The sequence below is a fragment of the Cupressus sempervirens genome, chromosome 5 (genome assembly GCF_028749045.1).
Source record: "Cupressus sempervirens isolate cs-2001-9-10 chromosome 5, ASM2874904v1, whole genome shotgun sequence".
Lineage (NCBI taxonomy): Eukaryota > Viridiplantae > Streptophyta > Pinopsida > Cupressales > Cupressaceae > Cupressus > Cupressus sempervirens.
Genome location: NC_143122.1, coordinates 674,155,346 through 674,168,320, shown reverse-complemented (window position 1 = coordinate 674,168,320; position 12,975 = coordinate 674,155,346). Strand labels below are relative to the sequence as shown.

At 28.5% G+C, this 12,975-nt stretch overlaps 1 protein-coding gene across 1 annotated transcript in view; it reads left to right on the top strand.

Moving 5' to 3' along the window:
* The window catches only part of LOC149557748 (varicose-related protein-like), a 45,461-nt gene extending 44,642 nt beyond the window's left edge, over positions 1-819 (top strand). The window contains exon 12 of the mRNA XM_089832271.1: positions 98-819. Coding sequence (XP_089688397.1) covers positions 98-400 — 303 coding nt within the window. The 3' untranslated portion in view covers positions 401-819. The remainder of the gene's footprint in view (positions 1-97) is intronic.
* The last annotated feature ends 12,156 nt before the right edge of the window (positions 820-12,975 follow it).

The window sequence follows — 12,975 nt, the reverse complement described above, 5'->3', positions numbered from 1 at the left end:
AGGACCAAAGAAATGGAGATTTTTTTGGGTTATTCTCAAATGCTACATGTTGTTTTAAAATGGTGATAATGAACGGCTTCTAATTGTCTTCAAACAGGTTGATCCTCATTCCTTGTTCACAATGGTTCCTTTTCCCTTGAGCCAAGGTGTGCTCTTGGCACTTGTTCAACAGCTTGGCTATGACCTCGAAAATGATTTTGGGCGCAAGCTTGAATGGATAAAGGAGGCATGCACTGTATTGAATCCAAGCGATCCGTTACTAGCTCCACATATGCGGCCAATTCTTACACAGGTCTATCCAAACTTGCATAAAAAATTGGTTAGTAGTTCAGGAGCAGAAGCAAACACACTGCGTCTAGTGCTTCATGTTTTCAACTCTTTGTTATCAACATGCAAGTGATGCAAGAGCTGTACTCCTTGTAAATTAATTAGTGGTAGGAAGACACAATCTAGGCGATCATATGCGATAAATTCTTGGCCAATGCAAAACAATTTTTCGATGGAGTTACCATAGGAAGAAAGGTTCAAAATAATTACTTCTGGAGATGCATGTTAGAGCACTTTGATTACCAATAATTTTTTCATGGAGGATATAATGAAGGTTCAAGGCTTCCTTTTTTCAGGTCATGGTGAAGAACCTTCTTAATGTATTTATGTCAGGTCTCGGAGTTTATATTAATGCAAGCGGTAGATAGTATTTGTATGTGCAGAACTTCAAATAGATAATTTTTTGTATAACATATCAAGGAAAAAAACAAAATATCAAGCCACCCCTCAATTAGCTTATTATTATAATGTGATGGTAAGCGTTTTGTTCAACTGGCAGTTGCACTTATGAACCATTGTCTAGTCCGTACAAGTGGTACATATTTACTCATTTAAAACGGTGGAATTTTCATCTAGCCTCTTGTTTTTTAACAGTCACTTCATATATAGTTATCCTTAAGTTATACATTAGTCGATGCTAAGAGTTTAATTTGTTATTGATGGACTAAATAAAATTTGTTGCAAAAAATTCCTACTTTTGCAATATGATTATTAGACATTGATATTACTATACGATACGTTTGCGTATGATTATAACGAGTTCTTGCTCTTTTCCGGAAGATATTTTGTGCCCTTTTTCTTAACATTTTATATTGCTGGGCATGTCTCTATATATGAATAAGCATTAACGAAGATCTCTATGTCGAGTTCTATTAATATAATGATTTTTTTTTCTATATTTTAGAGATGGGAGGTAGCATATCTACTCAGATAAGTCGAATTTGCTGCGCCATTTGTATTTTTACCAAGTATGTCTCCTTGTTAGATTGAATCGAAAGTCTTAGTCTACCATTTCAATATATTATTTGTACACTAGTTTACCTAATTTGTCAGTTTGAGGGTTTTTTTTTTTCCAGTTCCTAATGGCTACTGGCATAGAGGAATGTGAAAAAAAATATAAAAAAGCAAAGCAAAGCAAATGCTAAAACCAACTATATCCTTAAAGAAAACGGCAGAGGCTTGTTGCCTCGAATTTGATGGCCGTATTGGCCCTTTTTGAACTTTTGAATCATGTTTAAAGGCCGAAAATTTACTACTGTAAGAGTTGACTTGCTAAAGTTTTAGAGAATTGTAAATATGAGACCATTTTTTAAAAATAAACCTTCAAATTTTATTACAGGCAATATAATATATCTCCATATAATATGGATAATATATCTTCATTATAAATACATGTTATTTTATAATGCATATGTTCTTTTTTTATGTATTTTAATATTGTGTATGCATGTATGTACGTACGTACGTATGTTAAAGATGTTTTTTAGAATAAAATATATGAAATCATTAAATTAGGAACTTGTTTAATTAATTTGATACTTTCATATAAATTACCAATTTATAATTATTTCTAACAAGTTTCTAATATGTGTATACTTGTTTAATTAATTTGATATTCTAGTATAAATTACCAATTTATGATTATTTCTAACAAGTTTCTAATGTGTGTATTAACTTGAACAAATTTTCACAATCATTCATAGTAGGATGCATATTCTGGATTCGATTGTGTACCATGTTTTTGCATCAACGTTTCAGATCACACCTAGTGATCCATCATCAGGATGAGAAATTGATTATGGATCACTGAGTGTGATTTGAAACGTTGATGCAAAAGCATGGTACACAATCGAATCCAGAATATGCATCCTAATATTTGTTTTTATTTATTTATTTTTATTTTTGTTGATTGGTAAACAACCTAAGTCTTGTATATTATATTAATTAAATAGAAAAGGTAAAATATAGTGTCTCTGTTCAAACGAGTATTGGTAGGAAAGAATAGAGAGAAAAACCTACAATCTTGTCTGGGACCATGGTCCTTTATTATTACATGTTTAAAAGGGGCATACGTTAGTCTCAAAAAAGTTATCATTTTCTTTGCTTTTGTATACATTTGAGTCGTAAGATTCATGTCTCAATGTTATTGAATCTTAGATCTTTATATAAGACAACTTTGTAATTCAAAGGCTCAAGTGAAAATTTTGAAGACGATATGATCTTCATTTACTTGTAACCTTTATTCTATTACAATTTTGGATAATGAGCTTACACCTTCCTTACTTGCTGATAAATAATAAAACTCAACTATAACATTAGTTCCAAAAAGATAAAAATATCTAATACGTGTACTCTGTTTTCTTGATTGAATTTCCTTATATCTAATATGTGCAACTTTATATTACCAATTTTTGGATATATTATCCACCTAAGCTTAATATTTAGTTATTCTGACTGTTTGGTACATTGATTAGTACTCTCTATCATTTTTGTCATTCCTCATTAATCTTTTGAGAGTAGAAAGACTAACCTTGAAACTAAGTTTCGCTAATTACAAGGGAAAAACACAAACAACATCAAAACAAGAGCGGGCTTGAAAGGAGAAGACAAACACTACTATCGTCTCTAATCTTGAAAAGTCTGACATTAGTTACTTAGAACTCTTTAACACTTTACTCTAGATTTGTATCCTTGCTTAAAATTAGTTTGTTAGATTCAATGCTTGACAGTGTATACTAATATTTTGATACTTATGCCTAGTATACCCAAAACATAGTGACCAAGTCTTATAGAATAATTTAGAAAAATTCTCAAGACTATGTAGGGGTCTATATCTAAATGACCATAACCAATACACCTCATGAATAAACAAAAACAATTAGGAAGAAACAATTCTATGGTAACAACACTAGACAAAAATTATGCAGTCCAATAAATAATCTACGAAAGATTTTGGAAAATGCCCAACCAAACAATCCAACATAACATTTGTATTGTTATTAATTTAGAATCTTTTCAATTAATGCACGTGAATTTAGAAATGTATAAATATATATATTTTAATTTATTTATTTTTACATTTAGCTCATAATAGTTAATTATATATTATTATTTATTTGGAATCTATTTTGAAATAAGATATACGAAACTAGAATTTTTTTGAGTTGTTTAGATTTTTAATTGACAATTAATATTATTTACAAAATGTAAAATGAAAGGTATTAAAGTGTGATCCAACCGTCATAAGTAAATCATATGACAAGTAGGGATTATTGTCAAATTCCAAGCCCGGACGCAACCTACACGATAGAAGGCTTCATACACACTTAAATGGCTGGTTAACAAATCTTGGATAGTGTATACCAAAGTATAGGCATCGTTGATACTTCAGAAAGCAAAATGCTCATGGGTTGGTTAAAGTAGAACGTTTTTTTTTTTTTTTTTTTGGGTTTTTTTAAATGATATCGGGAAATGGGTATGCTTTACTTTGCACGAAGGAAAATAATTGATTCTCAAAGAGGCATGCAAGATTTAGAGGGTACCCTGGGAATATCATTATATTTAAATTTTAACATTTGACGCTTAGTGACCTCTTTGCAATTGCTCAGCTATAGTATTTTACATCTATTCAGAAGCTATTGCATTAGACAAACTATTTGTTTATATATTTTATATGAACCATTTCCAACTAGAGTGCTTTATGACAACTAGTAGTTTGTAAAATTATTTTATGAAATGAACCACACTAAGTGTTTAATATCCCTTACTAATTCTTATTACAATTTTATGATTTTTATACAAAGGGATATCTTGCAGATTGCTTCTAATATGCTTAACTTCAATTGGTAACAATAAAAAAATGCTTGCAAAAGTCGTCAAAAACATCTAAACGTTGTATTAGAATGAAAATAGAAATAATTGATACAATCATTCAGTGATGACCAAGACTTGGCTTACAAAGGAATGTTCTTTAGAAGCTCTTTAGTACCAAGTTGACCTCCATGAATTCTGAATATAATTAGATCAATGTGAAAGATTGAATATCTCTCACCCAAATAGCAACAACTCTTCAGAGGAACTAATGATGTAGCTTCATAGAAACCCTTGGCTCCACAAATGAATATATCAAAGCTCCAAGAGGAGGTAGATCCATCAAGAAGTTTCTAAGAACATTGAGGAGTTGGATTTTTCAAGAAGCTTCTAGAAACATAAGGAGAAGCTTCTAGGGTCACAAGGTGGTGGGTCTTTTAAGAAGTTTCTAGAGACATAAGGAGATGCTTTTAGGAATATGAGGAGGTGGATCCTTTAAGAAGTTTCTAGAAACATAAGGGGAAACTTCTAGAAACACGGAGGTGGATCTTTCTAGAGACATTTAATTTTTTTGTTTTAACATTAATTTAATATAAGGTTATTTTTTTAATATTCATATAATTGATATTCTTATAAAAAAAAGATTTCTTCCTTGTTTCTCCTCTTAGCCTTCCGAGAATGAAAGGCTAAGAACTCTATTGAAAGGCTAAAAAGATAAGGACATTACAAAGTGTAACGACACTGTGTCGACAATATATTATGTGTGATCATAATACAAATTCATAGGACCCTCATCAATGATTTTTAAGAGGAAAGGATATAATTAGTAGACAATTCAACCCCTAATTTTGTGTCAGTTTGCACAAGAAATCCAAAGGAGTGGTCTATTTAGAAATGTAAAGATAATGCTTAAGTGCTTGCATGAGACGCATTTCTTAGGCTGAATTGATGTAAAAGGTCGAATGGAGTAATTAATAGATTCATAGGTCTTCAAAGGTATGTCTATTACACAAATGCTTTTGGGGCTTATTTTGAAGATTATGCTTATTGGTAACTAATAGGTCTTCAAAGGCAATGTATGTCTATTACACAAGTGCTTTTGGGGCTTATTTTGAGTTGTAGATTCTATGGGGTTGAAATCGTACACAAATTAAAAGCAGTAGTAACAGGCTCTCAATCATGCATAGTAAGTGTAATACATAAAATTAGAAATTAGAAATTATACTCCATTGTGTGAGACAACCTAATGAAAGTAAAAACGTGGTTGTTGTAACATCATCGATGTTAATTAGGATACACCAATGCTAATTAGAATATAAGGGAAGAAGCTTAATAGATAAAAATATACCATGTCATGATAACAATAATAATAATAATAATAATATCGAAGAGTCAAGTGCTTTCTTTGGTTAAGACATGGATTTAACATATTATAGTCCTTGTGTCTAATACTAATATCTAAGGTTAATTTTCTAGACATGAGTAATATTGCACCATATAGTGATCATCAAGAGTTGTAACAAGAGACACAAGCATCAAAGTTCATGCCATTTGTATTTTCAGTTTAGTGAAAATAGAATTGTAGTTGAAGATAGTGGGAGATAAGTAAGGGGTGGAGAAGAAGTAGAATGAATGAAATTAATATTAGGTAAGAAATAAGTAGAATGAGTGAAATTAATATTGGGTGAGAAATAAGTAGAATGCGTTTGGAAATTAATGGTACTCACTTTTGCAATTGAATACAAAGGAAAGCATGATATATTCTTAAACACAATTTAATACTTTTTCTAAAAATTATTCGAAGTAGATAAATGCTTTTGTCTAAGTTTAAAATTTAAGAATTGCTATATATAATAACATACATTACAACATACAATTCATCGAATAGAATCTTAATTTTATAATGATTTCTCACTAGAGGGAGTACTTTAATTCTTCTTTTTCTATTTGAATATTTAGAATGATGTAAAAAAAAAGTTAATTGAAATAGATAATGCATAATTAATAGTTAATTGACATTATAATATTGTGAATGAAAATATTTTTGAATAAAAATTATATTAAGGTATAGTTAATTGATGCATTATAATATTGTGAATGAAAATATTTTTGAATAAAAATTAAATTAAGGTATTTACAAAATATTGAGAACTAGTCATTATATTAAGAGTAATAAAATTTAATTAAAAATATATACTACTATTATTATTATTATTATAATTTAACCAAAATTTTCTATATTGATATTTACATTTTGTAATGATTTCAATTTTATTCATGCTTTTATGTATTGTAATAATTATATTAAAATTGCAATGTGTTACAATTTTTTTTAGTGGAAAGGAAAAATTCAAGAAAAAATGTCCAAGTGATTAAGAAATATTCACAAAATATTAAATATTCTTTATTAAAATCTGTACTCAAAATTTTACCTATTTAATATTGGATAGTAATAAATTTAAATAAGACCTGAATAAATTCTTAAATTTAAATAAAATATATTTCTAAATATAAGTCTAAATTGTCAGAGAAAAAAATTAAAAATATTTTGCACGTGAGAAATTATAGATTGAATATTACGAAGAGTGACACTTTCATCTGTGGATTATGGGCCCATTAATGGAATTCAATAGATGAGAGCAGAGAGATTTTTAAGACAAAAATGAAGACTTCTAGAATTTGTAATTAATGTTTAAATAGTGAAGTGTCTAAATTTTTTATTATCAAAATAAAAATTTCTCCTTACTAATATTGCTCTAGGCCAATAAGAAATAAAGAATTTAATTAAAAAATCAGTTAAATAGATGGAAAATTTAAATTATGCTATATATATATATATATATATATATATATATATATATATATATATATATATATATATATATATATATATATATATATATATATATATATATATATATATATATATATATATATATATATGTTATAAAAATTCTTCAATATGATTAGTTATTTTAAAACTACTATTGCATCTAATGGATGCAAAAGTATCCTGCCTTCAGGAACTAATAAGATTAAAATAATTGTGTAATAAGAAATGGTTATTTTCAAGCCTTAATGACAAAAATGCATTTGTTGGAAGGAAAATGAGAACCAAATTTATAACACAAAGATGAGTTCGACACTATAATAACACTACTTATTACTTCTTAATTGAAACAACTAAATTTGTCAAAAGAACCTTTATTCTTAAAAGAGTGAAGTCTCATGGGGGTTAATTGCTTCCCTCTATCACCATTATAAATATGCTCTATTGCTTCCATCTAAATTATCATTATAAATATGCTATATTCCCCCTATTATTATTACATAGCTGTCTCGCAATAGAATTTGCCATAATTTATCTCATGACCTATTTTATCTGATGATTTAATATGTTAACTACATTGCATATAACCATTAATATATCAAAAGGTATTTTTTGGTTATTGGAAGTATCTTATCATATTAAATTGTTTGATTGTTATTGAGTATATTGCTATTAGGATTTAATTATGTACTTTTGAGTCAAACTCATTATCTCATGTTTCATGAGTAGTGGTTCACATGAACCCATATCTCATGAGAATAAATGGAACACTTAGTACTCATTGGATCTAGGTGATGCTCACAGAGGTGGAGCACTGAGACTTCCCAAGAGGTCACCTTTCCTAGACTATTCCAGCACTGAGACTTCTCAGGAGGTCACCCATCCTAGGCTATTCCAGCTCAAGCTCACTTAATCCAAGAATGTTCATAGTAGACATAAGAAAGAGAATGGTATTGTGTTTTCATCACTTGCAAATAATATTAATTTTTAACTCTCAAACATTTTGACTTGGATGCCTAACAAAGTTTGAGGAAGAATTTGTGTTTAATCATGCTATGTCAACTATATCCCAAGTCAATAATTTGAATGTTCTTACAAACAAAGTTCATTTCTAGCTTTCAAAAATTCTTTATTTTAACTTGCGTGTCTAACAAAGTTTGAGGATGATGAGTGACGTTTTAGGTGATCATGCTTATTCTCCACATTAACATCTCTCCAATATGTACTCCCATTAGGGCTTACATTGTAACGATGTGCATATTTAGAATAACTCAATAAAATTCTTCCAACCAAATAGAGCTCTTAAATGACATCGAATTGCCACATATAAAAAATAAAACTCGAGCGAAAGAAAGACAAAAGCTTTGAATGAGCTAGAGTCACTGCCTTACGTTAAAAGATGAGGCTGATTTTTATTTCTATGCTTAAAGCATAGTGATTGTATGTGTAAGAGAGAACCTAAATCTTTGTCACCGCCACTGCCATGGGTGGCAATTCGCAAACTTAAAACTTCTATCTTAAGTCTAGAAACTTCTACCTTTGCCTTAGAAGAATTATCTGTGGTATGTATTTTTTGAGGCAGAGCTCAGACGACATGGTAAAACATAGAGTATGAGATATAGGTAAATTGTACAAGGCAAATCGTCAAACTCTAGGAGTAGTATTGGTTTTCCATTGGAGGCTTCATCTTCTAGCAATTTGACCTATTACTTCACAAAGTTTGAAGATGGAAGACATTGGTGCTTTGATGGAAATTCATACCCTAGAGTGAAGTTGACAAAATCTATTGAATTTGTCTTTACACCTACCATTTTCATTTTCTTAATATTTGAATTTTAAGCAATTACATTACTTACATTTTGGAAATTATTAATTACTTTAATACATGTTATGTGTACTATTAAGGTTTTAAATATTATTTCAATTTCAATAAATTCTAAATTTGTTTATTAAGAACTTCACTTTTTAACTATATTACATACTTTCAACCATTTATTTTGATAAAATATTAAGTTAGAAGAAACCAATAATATCCAATAATATTAACCTTTAACATAATTATAAGTTATAGATTTAATCTAATCTAATGAAAGTTTTAAGCATAATTTAAATATAAAAATAGTCTTATTTATAATTAAATTATATACTAATACAATTAAAATTAAATCAAATGATGTGATGTCCAACTTATAAAATAAAAAATTTGTAACTAAATGTAGAAATGACTCAATTTTTACCCTTAAATGACCACACTAGCATTGGTTGCCCTTTGTTAACATTGTATTTTTCCTCTTTTTACAAAATGATTGACATTGAAGAAATAACTAGTAGTTTCATGCTTTTATGCATGCAATGATGTGCCGATAAAATATATAAAATATCCACTAATAATGTAAAAAAATAGAGATATCAAAATTATAGATGATTATTTTAATAAATTTTTAATAAGAAGACAAATAAACCAAAAGAAATCAATTGCATCCAAATTAATTAAAATTTTTTAAACTCTTATCAATACCAAATTTTGGCAAACATGTTCACAATTATTATGGAAATAAAAGTTTACTGAATAATGAAACCATGCATTATTCTAAATTGTCAATTAAACTATTAACATATCAATCTATCCTCTCTTATTTTATCAAACATTAAAACATTAAAATACTTTGTATGAATTAAATAGGAAGGAACCTGTATTAGAATTAAAATAAATTTGGGCATAGCATAAAGTGTGCCACACTTTCACTAACTCCAATTTCATTCATTAATCAAGGTTCTATTCTTCCTACATTCATCTCGAATAATTCATATGTTAGTTTCATCTACAACCATCTTTAGCATTTTCACCCCTGTGAAATAGGAAAACAATTATTAGTTCATATTATACCAACAATAATGATTACTAAATTTGTCATACAAGCAAATATCGTCTCAAATATTAAAACATACTCATCTATAAAAACCTTCTCCTATCAGAAATATTTTTTTTCTCTAAATTTTTTTCTATCCAAATCATTGAATACATAAATTTATATTTTCTTTAAAAACTTTCGATATTATCTATCCAAATTAAATCAATAGACTATATATATATGAAAAATTAAAATATTTTATTTTAAAACACTCTATTTAACTTATTAAAATAAAAACAAATATCATCTCAAACATTAAAAAACTCATCTATAAAAAGCTTCTCCTATGAGAAATACATTTTTTCTAAAAAAATCAATCATTGAATACATATATATTTATATTTCCTAAAAACAATTTTCATATTATTTATCCAAATTAAATGAATAGACATTATATATATATATGAAACATCAAAATAGTTTATTTTGAAACACTCTATTTAACTTATTATGAGATGCATGTTTGACTTTAAATATTCATTAATTGAAATCTTGATTAATATTTTGATTTTCAATGAATAAATGTTTATAGTCAAATACATGAGATAGACATTCTCTTGTAAGACTATAAAATACTCATAAACCACATTAACAAACCGAAACAATATCACTGAAACATATGTAAATCACTAAATACTTTGACTCAATTGCCAATTCTATGGGCGATTTCTACTATATGCTCTCCAAATGACTATTTGTAGACATGTCCAATATTCGATCCATCGCCTCCATCATAGAGTTCGAAACTCTTTTTTTTGACAATGTCTTTACAACCATTATACTTACAACACAATAGTGTAAACATTAACAACAAATATTTACAACCATAATAACCAGCAAAAATTTACTAAATCTGTTATCTAAAATGTCTATACCAACAATAATAATAGTAGATGATGAAATTTCTATGTTGTTTCCTCAAAGAACTATTGAATTGCAATATAATGAAAGGAACGGGTTTGAGAGCTACAAAAATTTCCTTAAAATTATGCATATTAAATTAAAAAATTAGAATGTTGCAGCAATAAGAAATAAAGTTGAAAATAAGGAGAGTAATATTTTTAGTAATTTCTAAAGACAACAATTTCAAAGAGAAAGGAGTTGGAAAATGTAAAAATCAATAAGTAATAACAAATTTTATGGCAAAAATTTAAATTAAGAAAATTTTATTGCCAAAATTATACATTGCTATTTTTATTATCAAAAAAATTTTATAGACCATAAGAGCTGACAATTTTTCAGGCAAAAAGTTATAAAATTTGGGAGCAAAGCTCCCATATAAAAGCTTATAAGCTTAGTTACGACGAGTCAGCAGAAGTGGACTTCTCGTGATCAACCACATCTTTTGTTTCTTTACTTCAAATACTTTTAATTGTTAATAAACCTCTACAACTTTATATTTTTATATTACTTTCTTAATTTGATGTTATTCTTGTTCAACCATGTTATTTTTGTTCACACAACAAGAGAGCCGTCATCGCGAATGGCCAAAAAAAATTTGAGTGATGATTATTGGAGAAATTATGTAACTCACACCTTCTTCAATTAGATTTTATTTTTCAGTGATTTTTGGAAATTATTTTACTAAAGTAATAAGTGAAGTATCACAAGAGCTTGTTTGGCTTAGCTGGTTTAAAATTTGGCTGCAAAATCTTTTGTAAGAACTTTCATGGAAATGTTTTAAGGGTTTTAGAGCTCTTTGAAAGGTATAAAGGACATCATTTACTAAGATTTGTGTGGGAAGAATGATGGTGAGGTAAGAAGCATTCAATTTCCCTGTTTTGAGCTCAACAACCTCACTTGATGCTCCCATTTCTGAGCTCACATAAAATCTTGACGACTACAGCGTTAAGAAATTACTTGTGCTTTGGGTAGATGAAATTTGCTAAAGAGCATAACTGGTTGTAGCTTACTCCATGATATCATAGGATCCCAACCAAATCTTGTCTTCGTAGTTGAGGATTCTTACTTCAGAGGCCTGTTTCCCCATTTTCTTATTCAGACTGAGAGAAAGGATCCCAAACAACATGTGAAATTGAAAGGAGTGAACATAACATTTAGAGGGCTATAGGCTAAATGTATATATATTTTGGTTTGGTGCCACAAATTGTGCTACTCAAACACATCAATGGTTATAGTGTTTTTAAGGAATAATTGATGGTTTTTTGACGCAAATATTTTGTGGTTTCAATAGACACATACTATTTCTAAATAGATTTCTTTCAAACTAGGGTAACCATGGATTGGTTACTTTTTTTTTTTAATTGTTGCTTGCTATGTTTTTTGATTGTTGATTGCTCCTAGGGGCTTATAAGGACTATTGGAGATTGGCAGGGCTAGTAGGAGTGTAGGGCTAGTGATCTCAGATTATATTGTCCTTAGTTGTCAAATGATCACTTTAACTCTTTGCTGATCCCCTCTTCTTGAAAATTCTAGTGTGTGAGAAGAATGTAGAAGAAGTTTCCATAAATCAATTTATTTCAACTTTTTGTGTTAAAATTTCATTTTTACCCCTAGCAAAATTGCCACTATCCAATCAGAAAATAGGAATTATTGATTAAAAAATAATTTAATTTAATTTATTTTTAACTTTAAGAAATGACTAGTTTTGATTGTTAAAATTAATAGTGACCACAACTGAAAACATTAGTTCCTTGCCTATAGAATAGGCAAGGATTGATAAATGTTGGGTGAATGGGTATAGACTTTTTGATGAGGGGCCCTCAAGGTTTTTGATGTTATTATGTTATATTACCTAACTAATTACATGTTAGGGCTTACATCATACTTTTTTCATAAACTTGGTATGTCTTAGGCTTCCATTTCACTTTTATAAGGAAGGCTTCTTCATTGTATGTTACATTTCTTTCATTTTACATCTAATGAATATTTTGACTTTATACAATTCCTATTACTCTGTTCTTGCATGTATGGTTATTTTTAATTTAAGTAATCAAGTTTTAATGGGTGCTTGAAATCCGTCAGTTTACAAAAGAAATAAAGAATAAGTCCTAAACCTTAGCAAACAACAAAGAAACAACAGGCCTTAGAAGGCCAGGAGAGTTTGACAAGAAGAAACAACCTCTAAAAAAGTAG